Source organism: Scomber japonicus, chromosome 17, assembly GCF_027409825.1.
Source record: "Scomber japonicus isolate fScoJap1 chromosome 17, fScoJap1.pri, whole genome shotgun sequence".
In the NCBI taxonomy this organism is placed as follows: domain Eukaryota; kingdom Metazoa; phylum Chordata; class Actinopteri; order Scombriformes; family Scombridae; genus Scomber; species Scomber japonicus.
Genome location: NC_070594.1, coordinates 2929481 through 2946944, shown reverse-complemented (window position 1 = coordinate 2946944; position 17464 = coordinate 2929481). Strand labels below are relative to the sequence as shown.

At 40.2% G+C, this 17464-nt stretch overlaps 2 protein-coding genes across 2 annotated transcripts in view; both read right to left on the bottom strand.

The window, feature by feature from the left end:
- The window catches only part of LOC128377195 (gap junction Cx32.2 protein-like), a 98759-nt gene that overhangs the window by 68024 nt on the left and 13271 nt on the right, over positions 1–17464 (bottom strand). The gene's annotated exons all lie outside the window — the stretch shown is intronic.
- Positions 1–17464, bottom strand: part of LOC128377463 (NLR family CARD domain-containing protein 3-like) — a 29979-nt gene that overhangs the window by 7565 nt on the left and 4950 nt on the right. The window contains exons 7-8 of the mRNA XM_053337414.1: positions 393–566; positions 42–215 (exon numbers count right to left, since the gene is read on the bottom strand). Coding sequence (XP_053193389.1) covers positions 42–215; positions 393–566 — 348 coding nt within the window. The remainder of the gene's footprint in view (positions 1–41; positions 216–392; positions 567–17464) is intronic.

Genomic DNA, 17464 nt, shown 5'->3' with positions numbered 1-17464 from the left:
CCTACATCCATACCTGAGATTATCCACCTGTCTGTCCATACCTGAGAGTGTCCAGTCTCCAGTGTGGATCCTCCAGTCTAGCAGACAAAAGCTTCTCTCCTGAGTCTCCTGGATGATTGTAGCTCAGGTCCAGCTCTCTCAGATGGGAGGGGTTAGAGCTCAGAGCTGAGACCAGAGAAGAACAGCCTTCCTCTGTGATCAGACATCCTGACAGACTGCAAACACACAAATGTTTATAACAGTGTTTTAATCATATCCAAGAATCCTACAGATGTGCAGAATATTTTACATTTGTCTGAATGTAAAACAGCAACTGTTAACTGTATTTAATGTCAGAGTCAGCTTTGTTGTTGTTATTCAAGACAAGTGAATTATAGATTATGTATCCTGACCTGAGAGTTTCAAGTCCACAGTGTGGACTCTCCAGTCCAGCAGAAAGCTGCTTCACTCCTGAATCCTGCAGGTTGTTGTTACTCAGGTCCAGATCTCTCAGACTAGAGGACTGGGAACTGAGAACTGAGGACAGAGCTGCACAGCTTCTCTCGGAGAGGTTACAGCCACTCAGCCTGAAGAACGATTAGTAAAGAAAACAAAATGTTTTATTTATCATATAAAATAGTTCATATATCCAGTGTTTCATCCACTTACAGAGCTTTATGTGAAGCTTTGACCACTGGCAGCAGCCTCAGAAGAGCCTCCTCTGAAGCAGAGTATTTCTTCAGGTCAAACACATCCAGATCTTCTTCTGATGACAGTAAGATGAAGACCAGAGCTGACCACTGAGCAGGAGACAGCTTATCTGTGGAGAGACTTCCTGATCTCAGGGACTGTTGGATCTCCTCCACTAGAGAACGATCATTCAGTTCATTCAGACAGTGGAACAGATTGATGGTTCTCTCTGCAGACACATTCTCACTGATCTTCTTCTTGATGTACTCGACTGTTTCCTGATTGGACTGTGAGTTACTTCCTGTCTGTGCCAGCAGACCTTGTAGGAGAGTCTGATTGGTCTGCAGTGAAAGACCCAGGAGGAAGCAGAGGAACAAGTCCAGGTGTCCATTTGGACTCTTTAAGGCCTCGTCCACAGCACTCTGGTAGAAACAGGTTGGTTCAGCTTTTTCTTTAAAGACTTTGGACCGCCAGGATGTTGTTCTTTCTTTTGCCAGCAGATTGACTCCAGACTTGATGAATGTCAGATGGACATGAAGAGCAGCCAGAAACTCCTGAACACTCAGATGGACGAAGCAGAACACCTTGTCCTGGTACAGCCCTACCTCCTCTTTAAAGACCTGTGTGAACACTCCTGAGTACACTGAGGCTGCTCTGACATCGATGCCACACTCTGTCAGGTCTGATTCATAGAAGATCAGGTTGCCTTTCTGCAGCTGCTCAAAAGCCAGTTTTCCCAGAGACTTAATCATCTTCGTGCTCTCTGGACTCCAGTGTGGATCTGTCTCAGCTCCTCCGTCATACTTGACGTTCTTCACTTTGGACTGAACCACCAGGAAGTGGATGTACATCTCAGTCAGGGTCTTGGGCAGCACTCTTCTCCTTCTTCTTTTCAACACATGCTCCAGAACTGTAGCAGTGATCCAGCAGAAGACTGGGATGTGGCACATGATGTGGAGGCTTCGTGATGTCTTGATGTGGGAGATGATGGTGCTGGCCTGCTTTTCATCTCTGAATCTCTTCCTGAAGTACTCCTCCTTCTGTGGGTCAGTGAACCCTCTGACCTCTGTCACCATGCCAACACACTCAGGAGGGATCTGATTGGCTGCTGCAGGTCGTGTGGTTATCCAGAGGCGAGCAGAGGGAAGCAGTTTCCCCCTGATGAGGTTTGTCAGCAGCACATCCACTGAGGTGGACTTTGTAACATCAGCCAGGATCTCGGTGTTGTGGAAGTCCAGAGGAAGTCGACACTCATCCAGACCGTCAAAGATGAACACAACCTGGAACTCTTCAAACCTGCAGATTCCTGCTTCTTTGGTTTCAGTAAAGAAGTGATGAACAAGTTCCACCAAGCTGTACTTTTTCTTTTTCAGTACATTCAGCTCTCTGAAAGTGAATGGAAATGTGAAGTGTATGTCCTGGTTGGCTTTGTCTTCAGCCCAGTCCAGAGTGAACTTCTGTGTTAAGACTGTTTTCCCAATGCCAGCCACTCCCTTTGTCATCACTGTTCTGATTGGTTCATCTCTTCCAGGTGAGGCTTTAAAGATGTCTTCTTGTCTGATTGTTGTTTCTGGTCTGTTTGGTTTCCTGGATGCTGTTTCAATCTGTCTGATCTCATGTTCATCATTGACCTCTGCAGTCCCTCCCTCTGTGATGTAGAGTGGTGTGTAGATCTGATTCAGAAGGGTTCGGTTTCCTGCTTTAGCGATCCCCTCAAACACACACTGGAACTTCTTCTGCAGGTTAGACTTCAGTTTACGTCGAAACTTTGCTACACGAGTTCCTGAATGAACAAACAACAAATGAAAATCAGATGATTCTACAGTAAATTAGTAGAACGTAAACATTAAACTGCAGATGTTTATATTTTCCTCCACTATGAAATCTATTCAGCTCATCAGTTGATGACAAACAGTTTCTGACTGTTTTCAGCTCAGAAGAATTCATAGATCTGATGCAGATGTGTGCATCATATTAACAGCAGAGTTTGAAATATAAACCTCTCCCATGTTGCCTCCATTTCCTCTCCATCATGTTAAATCTGTTAAAATCCTCTTACTGCTCTGCAGACGCTCAGCCAGCTCCTCCTGCTTCATTCTCCTCAGGAAGTGCAGTGTGATCTTCAGAAATGCCTCTCTGCTGCTCCTCCTCTGCTCTTCCTCCTCACCATCCAACACCTCCTCATCCTCACTCTGACTCTCTAAACATTCTGGGTGATCTGGACTCAGAGCCTTCTGCATCTTCTTCAGCTCGTTCTTCACAAACCTGCTGATGTTCTCCTCCAGCAGCTGGAACACAATCAAATGTAAATGTAACTGGTAGAAGTCAACATCAGATGATCAGTGACAGACTGAAAAGCTGCTGGTCTACAGAGTGCAGCATGGAGACTGTTAGAACCAGAATGGTAGTTTAGTATTTAGTCTGTGGCTGTTGTAGTTAGCAGTAGTAGCTGTGCTTTACATTTACACACCATAAATATGGAGTCCAGCTGTGTTTGATGCTGCTGGACAGACTGACCACTGAGAACCTCTGAGCTCTGCTGATGAACTCTGTGAAGAAAAGATGAAGTCTCAGAATAAATAATGACACTCAGTGTTAAAGGTGTTGTGTTCTATCACAGTGGATCCAGGTAAAACACTCGGCTGTTCTGTCTGACCTCTGATCATTTGTCTCTGTAAAGACTTTGTACCTCTGTTTAAACACTGTTACACACATAAAGTTTGTGTTTATTTAGAAAAGTGTTTGTAGGAGGAGTGTGTGCGATTGTGTTTATGAGGACATTGTGTGTAAAAACTGTTTTGGTCAATCAATCAAACATCCTCTTTTTACAGTCTGACCTCTGATCAGCAGACTGATGTCCATGTTTGAAGTAAATAGGTTCGATTATAGACCAGTCACTCTTCATGGACACACAGCTGGGTTCAGGTTCAGGTCCATCAGAGTCTGGTCTGTGCTGCTTCTTTGTCCTTCAACACAACACACACAGAGCTTTGAGTGTGAATAATGATGGTGGAGTGATGTGAGTGGAGAACAGTGAGAGATCCTCATCTCACCTCTGAGCTTTGGTCTGGCTGTCATGTTCCCCACACAGAGAGCTTTTAGAGGGAGGGACTCCCTCCTCTCTGTCCTCACTCTGATCCATAGCAGAGAAACACCTTCACACAAACACAACAACATGCTCATTCATTACAATCAGCTGCACATCACACAGGTCTGCACTGCTGTCTATCACACTGTCATTCTTTATTCTACCACCAGATGGCACCACAGTCATTACTGTAAGATTTCCACTGTGGATACATGTTGAAGAAACTGCATTAACTAGATTCCTTTTCATACAGTTGTATTTTTGTCCACTACAGAGCTCATATGCAGCAAGTTATAGTTCACTTGTGTTTAAAAACTGATGACATGCATCTATTTTCATCCAGCTGTGTGTCAGAAAGAAGAAAATACCCACCAGGTGAATTCAGATCCACATGTGGTCACAGAGTGGTTCTACCTTCACCTGTAGAGGAAACACAGAGAGAAGCTGATTCTCCTTCATCAGTCCTTCATCATCAATCTGAGGACGCTGTCACACTCTCATAACTTCACAGTCAAAGTCCAAAAGCATCAAGATGATATTAAAGCAGTGAAGCTTGCAGCACAGTTCAGCTCCAAACACACAGGAGGAACCTGCCAAGACTCTCTGTGAGGACATGAACCAATCTGACAGATTTCACTGGAAACTCATGTTCATCTGTCCACAAACTAATGTCACTGTTGTCTGTCTGATGGAAACAGAACCCCAAAGAACTGAACACACACTGAACAAATGTCTTTCACAGTTTTCACATTAAAAGTTAACTATGTTATTAAAAATAAGGCTGTAACTTTTTATAAAACTATGATACAAACATTTTTGCAGTTTATGTCAAATCTGTTGTATTTAGAGGAGTGAGGGACTGTTTGATAACAGACATGATTTGATCTCTTTATGATTATCATCTATTATTCTGCATCCTGATCTTGAAGAGACTAAATCCAACAGTGAATTATGTGTGTCTCACAGTGTGATGGAGGTAATAACGTTCTGCTGTACAACTTCACTTAACTATTCTTTATATGCTGACGTGGAAGTGTAGGCCTGTTTACTCTTCTTGCTGCGCGTTTTAGAGTTGTTTTACTGCGTTGTAGAAATGTGTAAAAAAAAACACATTTAAGCCGAAAAACTGAAGTTAAAATAACGTCATAAAAGTAACGTAACAGCTGCTGACACAAACATGATGAAACTGTTGGTTACGTTACCTTTAGATGGTGAAAATCATCTGAATCAAGCTGATGAGTGAAGATGAAATTAATCAGCAGCTTCAAGCAGGAAACCGAACAAAAGAGGAAACATGGAAGTGACAGTGGGAGGGGTTTTCCCTTTATTTAACCAGGATGTCTCTTGAGTTTAATATAGCATACCGTTACAAGGTTATTAAAATGATAAAATACATAAAATCAAAAACAGAAGAGAGTTTTAAGTTTGGTTAGTAAAGTCTGTTGATTCACACACAGTCTCAACTCTCTGTATTTATTTCTAACCTCAGATCTTTTTTAAGGAAATCTGATCCCAGAACAGCAGCTCTGAACTCTGAACAACAGTCAAACATTAACAGTATAAATCTCCATGATATACAGCAACAACAAAAACCTTCTAAATTAAACATTTATTAAGTTTAAACATTTTGAATTGTTGTTAACATTATCAGGAAGGTGATAATTCTACTTTATTATTATTATTAATGAGGTCATAGTGGGTGATGGTGGTGTGATAAAGGGACATGAAAAAGGCACACATCGAAATGATATAAAGACAAACATTATCAAAACATTTAAATAAATAATATATAGTAGATAAATAATAAGAAATATAGTAATGACAAAATAAATAAGTGAATAAATTAAATAAATAAATAGGTCTAATAAAAATAAATAATAAAAAGGAAATAAAATAAAATACATTAATAGGTTTAATAAAATAAATTAATAATGAAAAGGAAATTAAATAAAAAATAAAAAAACCTATAATGGACTGGATGAAATATTAGGAACACTGATGACTATAATGCACCTTAACACACCACCATCACCCACTATGAGCTCAGTAATAAACATAAAGTAGAATTATATCCTTCCTGATAATGTTAACAAAACTATAAAAGTTAAAACTTATTAAATGTACACTTTATTGCAGAGTCGTTCAAACATGAATGATCAAACGGTGTCTGACTTGATTCAGTTATTTGACGTGTTTCTACCACTAGGGGGCAGACGAGCTCCGCAGTAAACTGAGACACACTGTGGTCACGTGTGGTTTAAAAAAAATGAATGAAATGTTTATAACATCCAGAAGATAAACATGAACAACATGTGTTTTCAATTAGTTGTCTTATCAAGCTATAGGAGAAATATGAGGGTTTATTGTTAGTGTGAGATGCTGTCAGACATTCTGTTAGTTATACTTTTTATACAAAGACGTCTTTTCTTTCATGTTTCTGTCTGTATCATTACTGTGGGAAATGTTGGAAGTTACATTTACAGGATTTTTCAGGTTGTTGTGCCACATCTGTGTTGTCTCTATTTGTATTTTTTCTATTTAATTTAAAATAAAAATATTTAATTCATTAGGGACTACGAATGCAAATTAGCAGTTTTGCTATAATCCAGCACGTTTAGAGATGTTTAAATATCGATGTCCATTAATGTGCAGTGTCCCTATCCAAAAATAAAGCATTTATCATCTTTAATCTCTGACAGTAAACTGAATATCTGGACGTCATTTTGGACACTTGGAAACATTTTTATCCTTTTACTGACACTTTAAAGAACCAAGTGACTAATTGAGAAAATAACCAAGATGAATCGATAATGAAATAATGTTTAGTCACAGCTCTAATTTAAAGTACGTGGTAACGGTGACAAACAAGATGCTTTTTAAAATATGTTTTCAGTGAATCACAAAAGATATTTTAAAATATAACCAAAAAAACTCAAACCCCCCCCCCCCCCCCCCCCCTGCTGTCCATTAGTTAGTATTACATCTGTGTTAAAGAGGTGAGCGTGACAGATCCTGTGTGTAACGGGTGTGGAAGCGGTAGGACCCAAAAGCAGCACAGAACCAGGAAGCAGTTTTAAATTATCTTTATTATATAGTCCACAAGGAAACTGAACAGGTATCAAGCAGGATGTGTAGGGGGACAGGCAGGGCTCAGGGTCACTGAAGACAGAGTTACAGCAGGTAAGATAATGCCAGAAGCACTCACGGACATGAGGTGGACCAAGCTGGAGTTTCTGGGCTCTCCTGACAGGACCGAAGCCGGAGAACAGGAACAGCCACAGGTAGACAGGAACAGGCGAAACTCAAAGCGTTTACCAGGGAAGACACGAGGAGAGGAGGTCAAAAGCAAGCAGGGAATTAGTCCGTGAATCAGTGCTGGAAGGTCTGGCATGTAGATGAAGCAAATGACAATCTGGCCCAGAGTGAGTGGACAACAGGAGTTTATATACTGACTTGATTACTGATGAGCTGCAGCTGAGTGAACAGGTGAACAGAGTTAACTGATGAGGTGGGTGTGGCTTATTAGCAGCAGTGGAAGACACAGCGAGCTCTTTTTTTTTTTTTTTTTTTTTGTAAGGAGAAAGTTAAAGTTTATGTTTTGTGATACTGAACGCTGCATTATGAAAATAAATGGATGTGATGCAACATAACAGAGATGATTGTGATTGTTTGAAACAAAGCGTGGTGAGTCATAAAAACCACTGACAGAGACAAGTGTGTGTAATTCTTGAAAATACACTGAGAAGACACTACAAGCTGAAACTCTGATCAACCAAACAACTAATCAATTAATGGAGAAAATAATAAGAATAATCATTAGTTGCACCCTGACATAATACAGTGCTGAGTGCATAAATACAGGACAGAGTTAGAGACGTACAATGAAAAAATATGACAATAGACAATACCCAACAAAACCCTACAAATAAGAACATAGAATTAAAAACAGTAGTAGAGTATACAAATCACCATGGTAACAAAAAATACCATATTAATGCCAGTTACTGCTGCTTGGGTCGGTTCTTAATATAAATATTAATAATAGCTGTAAATAAAAGAGGTTTCAAAATAAACCTAGATGAATAATGTAGTAGTGTATACAGGAAACACACACAGGAAACAGTGAGGGTGTGATGTGTGAAGGTTTACACATCAGAGGTAATTGTATGTAAAGCTAGCGTATGTAGTGGAGCTTCATCTTGCAGAGATGTGGATAGATATATATATATATATATATATATATATATATATAGATATATATATATCTTCTTTAACCCTTGTGTCGTCCTCCCAGGTCAAATTGTCCCCGTCCGTTTTGACTGTTCCTTCTTTCCTTCCTTCCTTCTTTCCTTCCCTTCTTCATTCCTTCCTCCTTCTTTCCTTCATCCTTCCTCCTTTCCTTCCTTCTTCCTTCTCTACTTCTATCTTTCTTTCCTCCCTCCCTCCTTTCCTTCCTTCCTCCTTTCCTTCCCTTCTTTCCTTCCTTCCTTCCTCCCTCCCTCTCTCCTTTCCTTCCTTCTTTCCTCCCTTCCTCCCTCCTTCCTTCCTTCTTCCTTCCTACCTCCCTCCCTTCCCTCCTTCTTTCCTTCCTTCTTCCTTTCCTTCCTTCTCTACTTCATACTTTCTTTCCTCCCTCCCTCCTTTCCTTTTTCCATCCTTCCTTCCCTCCTTTCCTTCCTTCCTTCCTTCATTCCTTTCTTCCTTCCTTCTGATTTCCTTCCTCCTTTCCTTCCTTCTTCCTTCTCTATTTCTCTTTCTTTCCTTCCTCCATCCTTCCTTCCTCATTTCCTTCCCTCCTTTCCTTCTTCCCTCCCTCCTTCTCTCTTTTTTCCCTCCCTCCCTCCCTCCCTCCTTCCTTCTTCCTTCCTCCCTCCCTTCCTTCCCTCCTTCCTTCCTACTTTCCTTCCTCCCTCCCTTCCTTCCCTCCTTCCTTCCTACCTTCCTTCTTCCTTCCCCCCTTCCTCACTCCTTTCCTTCCTTCCTTCTTCCTCCCTCCCTTCCTTCCTACTTTCCTTCCTCCCTCTTTTCCTTCCTTCCTTCTTCCTCCCTCCCTTCCTTCCTTGACTCAAGGACAACAGGAGGGTTAACTATCAGAGTGAAGTGTGTGTGGTAGATGTGATGTGGAGTTGGTGTGGGTGGAGTTATTGTCTTCACCAGCAGAGGGGGCAGGTTGTTATTTAACCCTTTCATACTGTTCATATTTGGGCCTTTCTCAGTATCCCCTCATAGTTAGTCTCTGTACATAGTTTTGGAACCACAAATCATTGATGTTTACCTCATCAGCCATTCATAAATCAGTGATTAATCCTTAGTGAGGCTTTCAGAGAGAGTGTAATCTTTGGTTTTCATGCTTTTTTAAAATGAATGATGAATATGATGTAAATATGATTCACTCATGCTTCTCATGAATGTAAAAATGGGTCAAATTAGACCCTGAACAGTATGTAAGTATGGAGGTATGATTATATGTGACTGTAAGTGAGTGAGCACTGTATATGTTAGTATACTAATAGGGTTACTAACACTGGCAGGTACAACTGATGAATGGGGCCCAATGACAATTCAAGTGGTCACCTTGTTTTTTTGGTATTTCTTTGAGTCTTTATGTGATGTGTTCAGATCAGAGCTGAAGCCACCGACAGTCTGTTTTTACAGCTGAGCACAATTTACTCATTATTCATTTTATACTGACTGACTTGTATTTTAGTGTCAGTTGTGTTAATAGTTGACATCGATGGTAACAGCTCGTCTTTTTCCCAGTTTTGGGTTGAATGGAGAGTTTTTGTCATCAGTGTTTAACAGAATCTTGCAGGTTTGACGTTTTTTGGTGAAAGGTTCATTGTTTGAGTTGATTATTGGAGGTGGTTGGTAGGTTGATTTTACCCTTCAGACAGTATGTCAGCTGTTATCACTGATATCACACCTCTGTTTAAAGACTTCATATGTATCAGTGAGCCGTCTTCAAATAAATGTTTGATGTGTAAAATCATTTTGTTCCATATATTATTGCATAAATATGGGGCAGCTAGACCTCTCTGAACAAAGAATATCAATTCAACTGACGTTTCACAAAATTCTCAAACCTATTTATTTACTTGATTATTTGCATCTACACACATATAGAATTCATTCTGTCGTACATGTTACAATTAGAGAAATACACAAGTAGAAGTAGTATAACATTACACATCGATTAAGGCAAAGAGAAAAAATGATTATCTAAAAAACAAAACTCTGAATAAGTAGTGAATGAATATTTTTACTAAAGTGTAAAACAGCCAAAGCTGCCCAGCAAACATGGACTTACAAGATAATATTTACATCACCTGCAGAAGCAAGAAAACCTAAAGGAAAGCAGCCCATACATGTTATTATATACATACATCACATAGAAACATACGTTGATGTTAATGATTGAACACAAACTGAGCTGATGTCAAACAGACTGGGATGTCTGGTGGACATTTTCAGGAAAAACTTCACTTTAAGATCCTGATAAAATGGAATAACTAACAGCCACTAACAGCTGCTAGATGCTGCTCCAAGAAAACTTTACTCAAGTGAATATCAGAGTCAACACAGTTTTTACACATCAATTCAGTCCAGAGATCATTTCACTACTTCTAATAGAAACTATATTCTGACATTAAAACACAGTCAGTGATCCAAATGAAACCAGAGTGAAACCTCGTCCACCATCAACATTTAAACACAGGAAGCTGCTGTCACTTCCTGTTTCTATTGTTCACTGGTGAACAGAGTGAACAGTGATTTCAGCAGCTGTTTTCAGTCAGCAGTGTGACTGTTTATCTCCACAGGAGGAGACTCTCACTGAGACAGAGGACACACAGACACTGAGGCACCATAAAACCTAAACCTAAACCCAGCATACAGAGGTTCAGTGAATGTGGTGTTGATGGTGTGGAGGTGGATCAGTGTGTCAGAGGAGACTCTGTAGAAGGACAGAGTGCCAGCAGGACAGTCCACATACACTGCTACTCTGTTAGAGACAGAGGAGGAGGAGGAGGAGGAGGAGGAGGAGGAGGAGATGTTTGTTTCTATCTTATTGTGCCAGAAACTGTAACCAAAATCATCATCATGATCAGAGCAATCCAGACTCCAAGACTGATCATTATATCCAAACCTGCAGTCAGCACTGTATTCTTTCCTGCTGATTCTTCTGTAACTCACTGATATAATAACTCTTCCTCTCCACTTGACCTCCCAGTAACAGCGACCAGTCAGACCATTACTACACAGCAGCTGAACCATGGGGTCAAATCTGTTTGGATGATCAGGGTATGACTGATACTCCTCCACACGTGTCACCTTCCTGTTGTTATCAGACAGTTTGAGTTTTCTGTTTACTGTGTCAACATGAGGAGACTCTCACTCAGACAGAGGACACAGAGACATTGAGGATCCAGACTGCCAGACCCTAAACCCAGCATACAGAGGTTCAGTGAATGTGGTGTTGATGGTGTGGAGGTGGATCAGTGTGTCAGAGGAGACTCTGAAGAAGGACAGAGTGCCAGCAGGACAGTCCACATACACTGCTACTCTGTTAGAGACAGAGGAGGAGGAGGAGGAAGAGATGTATGTTCTTCTGTTATTGTGACAAACAGAGTAACCATCTTCAGCAGAGCACAACAGACTCCAGGACTGATCGTTCCATCCAAACACACAGTCTTCACCGTATCCTTTCCTGCTGATTCCTCTGTAAGCCACTGATATACTAACTCTTCCTCTCCACTCGACCTCCCAGTAACAGCGACCAGTCAGACCATTACTACACAGCAGCTGAAAGAAACAGTCAAATCTGTCTGGGTGATCAGGATATGACTGATCCTTCTCCACACGTGTCACCTTCCTGTTGTTATCAGACAATTTGAGGTTTCTGTTCACTGTGTTTGTGTCCAGTGTGAGTTCACAGAAATCTGATGAAGAGAAGAAGAAACAACACAGCAGCAGTTTATCATCTGACACACCTGATGGATTTATTCTCTGTTTAACTTCTGATCTGTTGTTCATTTCTATAAAGTTTCATGATGACACATTTTGTCAGTAATGTTTTAATGAATAAATACCACAAAGACCAACTTTGTATTTAAAGAGAAACTGACTGTGCGCTGTTTAGTTGTCATGAATCAAATTCAATCCACACTTACACTTCTCCACACCAGGTTTTAACCTGTGCTCTCCACCATGGTCCACCCTGGAGGAAGAAACACAGTCAGAATGATTTTCTATCCAACATGAGTCCTAACTGCTGTTCAACATGAAGCAGTGTTCCTCAGTTTGTCAGAGTGACACAGAAACAGGCTGAAACTCATCTGTCTCAACTGTCTGCTGGATTCTTTCACTGAAGTCTGAGAGGAAAAGACCTGAAGAAGAAGATGTGATGAACAAATATGTCCTCCCACATGATAAATCACTAGATTAAATATTGATCTCTGTATGTTGTCCTGAGGATAGAGCCAGTCATCACTTCAATATCAAAAGGAGCATTTTTAAGTTGTTGGAGACATTCAGTCTCTACATTTAACCATCCTATAGGAGCAGTGAGCAGCCACTGAGGACCAACTCCAGTTCTATATTAGTTTCTTCTTCAAGGACATTGACAGGAGAAATAAACTGTGTAGCAGCATAGAATATGTTTATTTATTCTATGCACTGTGTTAATTGAGTGTTGCTGATAGCCAATCACTGGAGGCAGGCTGAGTGTAAGAGTGGCAGTCCTCCCCTCTTCTCTCCCTGAACGCTGACCCACGATGCATCACTTCTCTGACTAATGCTAGTGTGTCACAGGTAAATGCTGGTACCTGTGTGGGTTTCTCTCTCCCTCCCTCTTGTGTGTGTCGGACTCTGTAGAAAGGTATGTAGCCTTTAATGTAGCCTGCAAAAGTTTTTTTTTGTGATCAATTTTTTATTATTTATATATTTGTCACCACCAGTTTCCCTTCTATCAACCCTCTAGGAATAGCAGAATTGAAATAAATACAATAAAATAATAAATAAATAAATAATAATAATTAACAGCAATACTAATAATAATAATAATAATAATAATAATAATAATAATAATAATAATAGGATCACACACACACGCACACACACACACACACACACACACTCCTAACCCAGATCCCCTGTTTCCCAGGAATCCCAGAGCCAATGCAAATATAAATCAGTAGTATATCAAAAAATGAATAAATAGATACAAATAAATAGCATTGGGTAGTTTTGCTGATTTCAAAAGAATCATTTTCAGTTCAGTTTAGCAATGCTAACATTACGTTAATGTTTATTGAAAGTTTCACCAGCTGACTGAGACCGCTGCTTTGTTTCTATTCTGGTTTATACTGCGCTGCTTTGGGCCACTGTGTGGCGCTGTGCTCTTTATTCTGTGTGTTCATCTGGCCTTACTGGTGTTGCTTTGCGGCTGTGCTTTAGTCTACATAATGAACTGTGGACACAACTTTTAAACTGGGTTTAATCCCTACATTTTAAACATATCATTGAGTGGAGTGTGGTACTACACCCCCCTATTTTTTGTATAATTTGTATAAATTTGATATTTTTTTTGTTTATTAATCAATTTGGTTCAGCTGCTCTACCTTCCCATTTCTTTGGCTGATTTTGGTTAATTTGTGATTGATTTCATGTAATTTGGATATTTGTATGGTGCAGGTCATTTTCTGTTTTCTTTGCTATTTGTTATAATTTTTAAGTTATTTTGCTTTGGGTAGTTATTACTTTATTTAGCTTGGTTATGTTAAACCTGACTTTTAGTTTGTATATTTTGGTGATTTATATTTAAGTTAATTTGCATAAATTAACCCTAACCCTAACCTTAACTAATTTGTTTGATCCCTTTTCAGTTACTGAAGGCCAGTGGTGGTGGTGATTTGGGTGTGCTGTGCTCCCCTGGACTCCTGGGTTACCTCACTAAAGGGTTGGTGTGTTACTGTACGTGTGCCTACTGTAGATGACTTATATTTTTGTTGGGATCCTTCTTCCCTCATTTGCTCCGGTCCCACCAGCAGTCCTCAGCTCCTGATTAGGTTCCCTTCCCCTCTTCCTGTATGAATGGTGTGGGGTTTTAAAAGAAGTGTTTTTCGTAGTAAAGTGTACCCTTTTAAAACTTGGAACCATGTCTCTTGCCTACTGAGTAAATGAACCTGTGTGTCTTATTAGGGTTCACTCACACTAGGCAATCGTACCATGCTCAAGCAAGTTTGCCCCCTCCGGATTATTTGGCTGGTGTGAGTGCAAGTGTATTATGCTTGAGCTCGGTACACTTGGTCACGCATGCGCACTAGGGATTCATATTTTTCCCAAAAATCCCATGCATACATAGGCTCCCAATCTGACCATTTGTGTTTTATTTTGTCATTATTAAGGTAAAAGAACTCAATTTATGTCCATGGACATTATAATGAATAGGATATAGGCTTAATATTAGTTTACATCCAGCGTGCTGCGTGGACTTCATTACATCTGCTGCACCGCTGCTACCACAACTATCACATGCTAAGTTTATTGTCTGTGACTGTGACCCTCATAAAAATAATATTTTACAAATCTGCATTATATAAACTAATGAAATTCGTTAAAGTCATTTGGCGACTTCTGAGTCATTAAACTAAGTCTGACTGTTACTGGAGTAAAGAGTTTCTTTTTTACACAAGTATCTGTGTCCTGATTAAAGAACACTGATACGGACGTATGGAGTTATCTGATTTATTACAGCTGTGGTCTGCAACAATAACACAAATAAAGAAAACAATTAGTTCACTACCATAAACAGTAGGCTAGCATAACACTGCATTAGCTTAGTATTGCCTGAACAAACATAAACACAAATACTCATTATACACCACCAATATAATCAAACTCACCCTTTTACATTCACACACAGCACGAAATCAGGAAAATAAGGATGAATGATGCAAATAGGCAAGGGAAAATGTTGGCTCTCTACCGCATGGAGAAGGAGAATTGCACAGGTGTGGTGCGTTCAAGAATGTCTGTAAAACTCAGCTGCGTTCAATAACGTAGGACAAATGAAACCTACAATGCAAACAGATTATATACAGGTAAATATCACTCAAAACAATGTGGGCTTTCTAACAGTTACTGGAGTAAAGAGTTCAATCAGTACGTCTGCAGTATCTAGTACTGCATACTACACAGGCATGACTCAGAAGAACAAGCTTGTACTTTTTAATCATGGTGCGTTGTGTTAACTCATCGGCTTTGTTGTGTTTCATCGGCACACAGCACGTGAACACACACCTGTGCATGTTTTATGAGAGTAAACTGTCTATGTTTTTTGCTCAACGTGTCAGAGGCAACCGTGCTTGAGTACTTGGGTTTGAGGTAATGAGAGTGCGGGACAGGGGAGGGGGACATTTGTGCAGCACGGTACGAAACAACTGGCCCTAGTGTGAGTGCGCTCTTAAGGTTCTCCCAAGGTGGTGTTGTCTGGCAACTTGTTAGGCTTTTAAGGGTGTAATACCCACCTAACCTTATTACCCTGAAACCCTTGACAGTGTATACATACATGTAACTTCACATCATGGTACCTATCTACCCTCCGCTTGCCACACATATTTTTAACAATGGGAAGAAACCCATGCATGGGAAGAACTAGCAAACAGAGCACAGATGCATAAAGGCTCCAGCTGGGTATTGAACCCAAGATCTTTTTGCTGTGAGCCAACAGTGCTAACCACAGAGCCACCAAGAAGTAACTTTGAATTTAGAAAATATATTAACCTTTAAAGCAGCAAAACATTTTACTGTAATTATATGCGTTTGTTCATTAATTTGGTTTGAATGAACGATTTGCACGAAGATACTCATATTTTCCCATTAATCCTTTTAGACATTTGCCTGTAACCAACATGTGGCTCCTGGTTACTAATTTCAGACAACATCCTGACTTTTAAGGTCAATGATGAATGGCAGCTCAGCAGTGGAAAACAGACAAAACCAAAAAGAGGAATCAACACTTCAGAAGAACATGGACAGCTCCACACCAAGTCACACATGCAGTTCAGTTTGATAAACCTCACATGGACTTAGACTCAGTTTCCTGCACTGCTGTTATGTTCCCTTGGGAGACATATCATTGCATGTATTATATAAATTCTATATAAAGATGTACATATCTTCTAGGGGTGGAACAGTTCGATTCATATCATGGTTTTTGGTTCGGTTTATGTTGTTCTTTTCTAGGTGGGGGGGTAACACTTCATTTCTCATATTTTTGGACTGGATGACGTCATCAAGACAAGAGAGCAACAGATTTTAATAAAAAAAATCCTTACTAGTTTAACACTAACCAACAGTCATTTATCAAGGAAACTTTTAAATTAGTCCCTCAGATGAATTAGCATTATTTTACACACACTGACTAGGTCTGGGATTCCCACCTGATCATAACTGAAGGAGGAAAAGATCATAACAATATAAAGAGCTGTCACATGAAGACCATCGTGCATGCTCCATAATACATTCATCAGTTTGATGAAGTTATTAGAAATGTCCCTTGCTACTCTGTTTTTCTGCGTCAGTTATTTAAAAAAAAAAATGCACATTGATTTATTTACAGCTGCTGCACGTCTCCTGTTCAAACGCACCAATTTTCCTCACAATGCTAAAATACAACAAGCCAACTCTAAAATAAAACATGTAACTACAGGCTACATTATAAAGCCTATTTCAATAAGCACACTGCAGGATACAAGAGAAAAACTCTGAAGGAAATCCACCTGTGGCACGTGAAATAATAATAATAATAATGATAATACACACGTCAACATAAAATGTTTTTTTTTCGTAACCGATGAACCGCTGTGTTAATAATAAAAGGTTATAGATATTTACTTCGTAGAGATATTTTGGGTCCACACATGTTTGTGTATCCTACCATTTGTGTTTTTGTGTAGTGTGGCTGCTTTGCTTTAATCAACCTGCATCTAGAGATGGTCAGGCTCTCTCAGGTCAGTAGCTGCCAGTGTTCGTACTGTTGGAAACAGAGCAAAAGCTTCCATCCTTCATAGATCCCACATATAATAATATAATGCCTACATGTCGTGTCAAATGGGGGAGAAAAACTTCACTGAGTTACAGGCACGTTGGGGCGTGTCAAGAACCAAACAAACCCGAACCAGGAAAGCGTACTGAAAGGGACAGATTTTTTTTCTGTCAACGAGCCCAAGTTCTGCTTTTGGTTTCTTTTTTCAGGGGCCGGTTACCGGTTTCAAGGTACACCACGGTATGAAAAAGTCACGGTTTCAAAACCACTAAAATTTTCCGTCATACCGTTCCTGTGGTATGAGCGTTTTTTTTATAATGTGATGTCTCGTCAGAGAGAGAGTGGAGGTCCCTCAGGTCGTGTGCAGCTGCAGCGTAAAGTCCCCCCCCCGCGCACCTCTGATTGCTGTTACAAGCAGGTAGCTCTGCAGGCTGTATGATGGCTGAAGGAGGCGAGTCCCCCGAACTTCCCCCAGTCTAAAAGCGCCAAGCCGGCTGTATGGGAGTCCTTCGGCTACCGTAAAAAGACAGACAGCCGCGGCTTGGAGGAAGAAAGTCACGGACGGTGGCAACGGGAGGAGGCAATACATCCAATATTGATAATGAGCAAGTCTCCAAAAAATGTTGAGATTCAGTTTTAAGCTCTTGCCTGCATTTATTTAT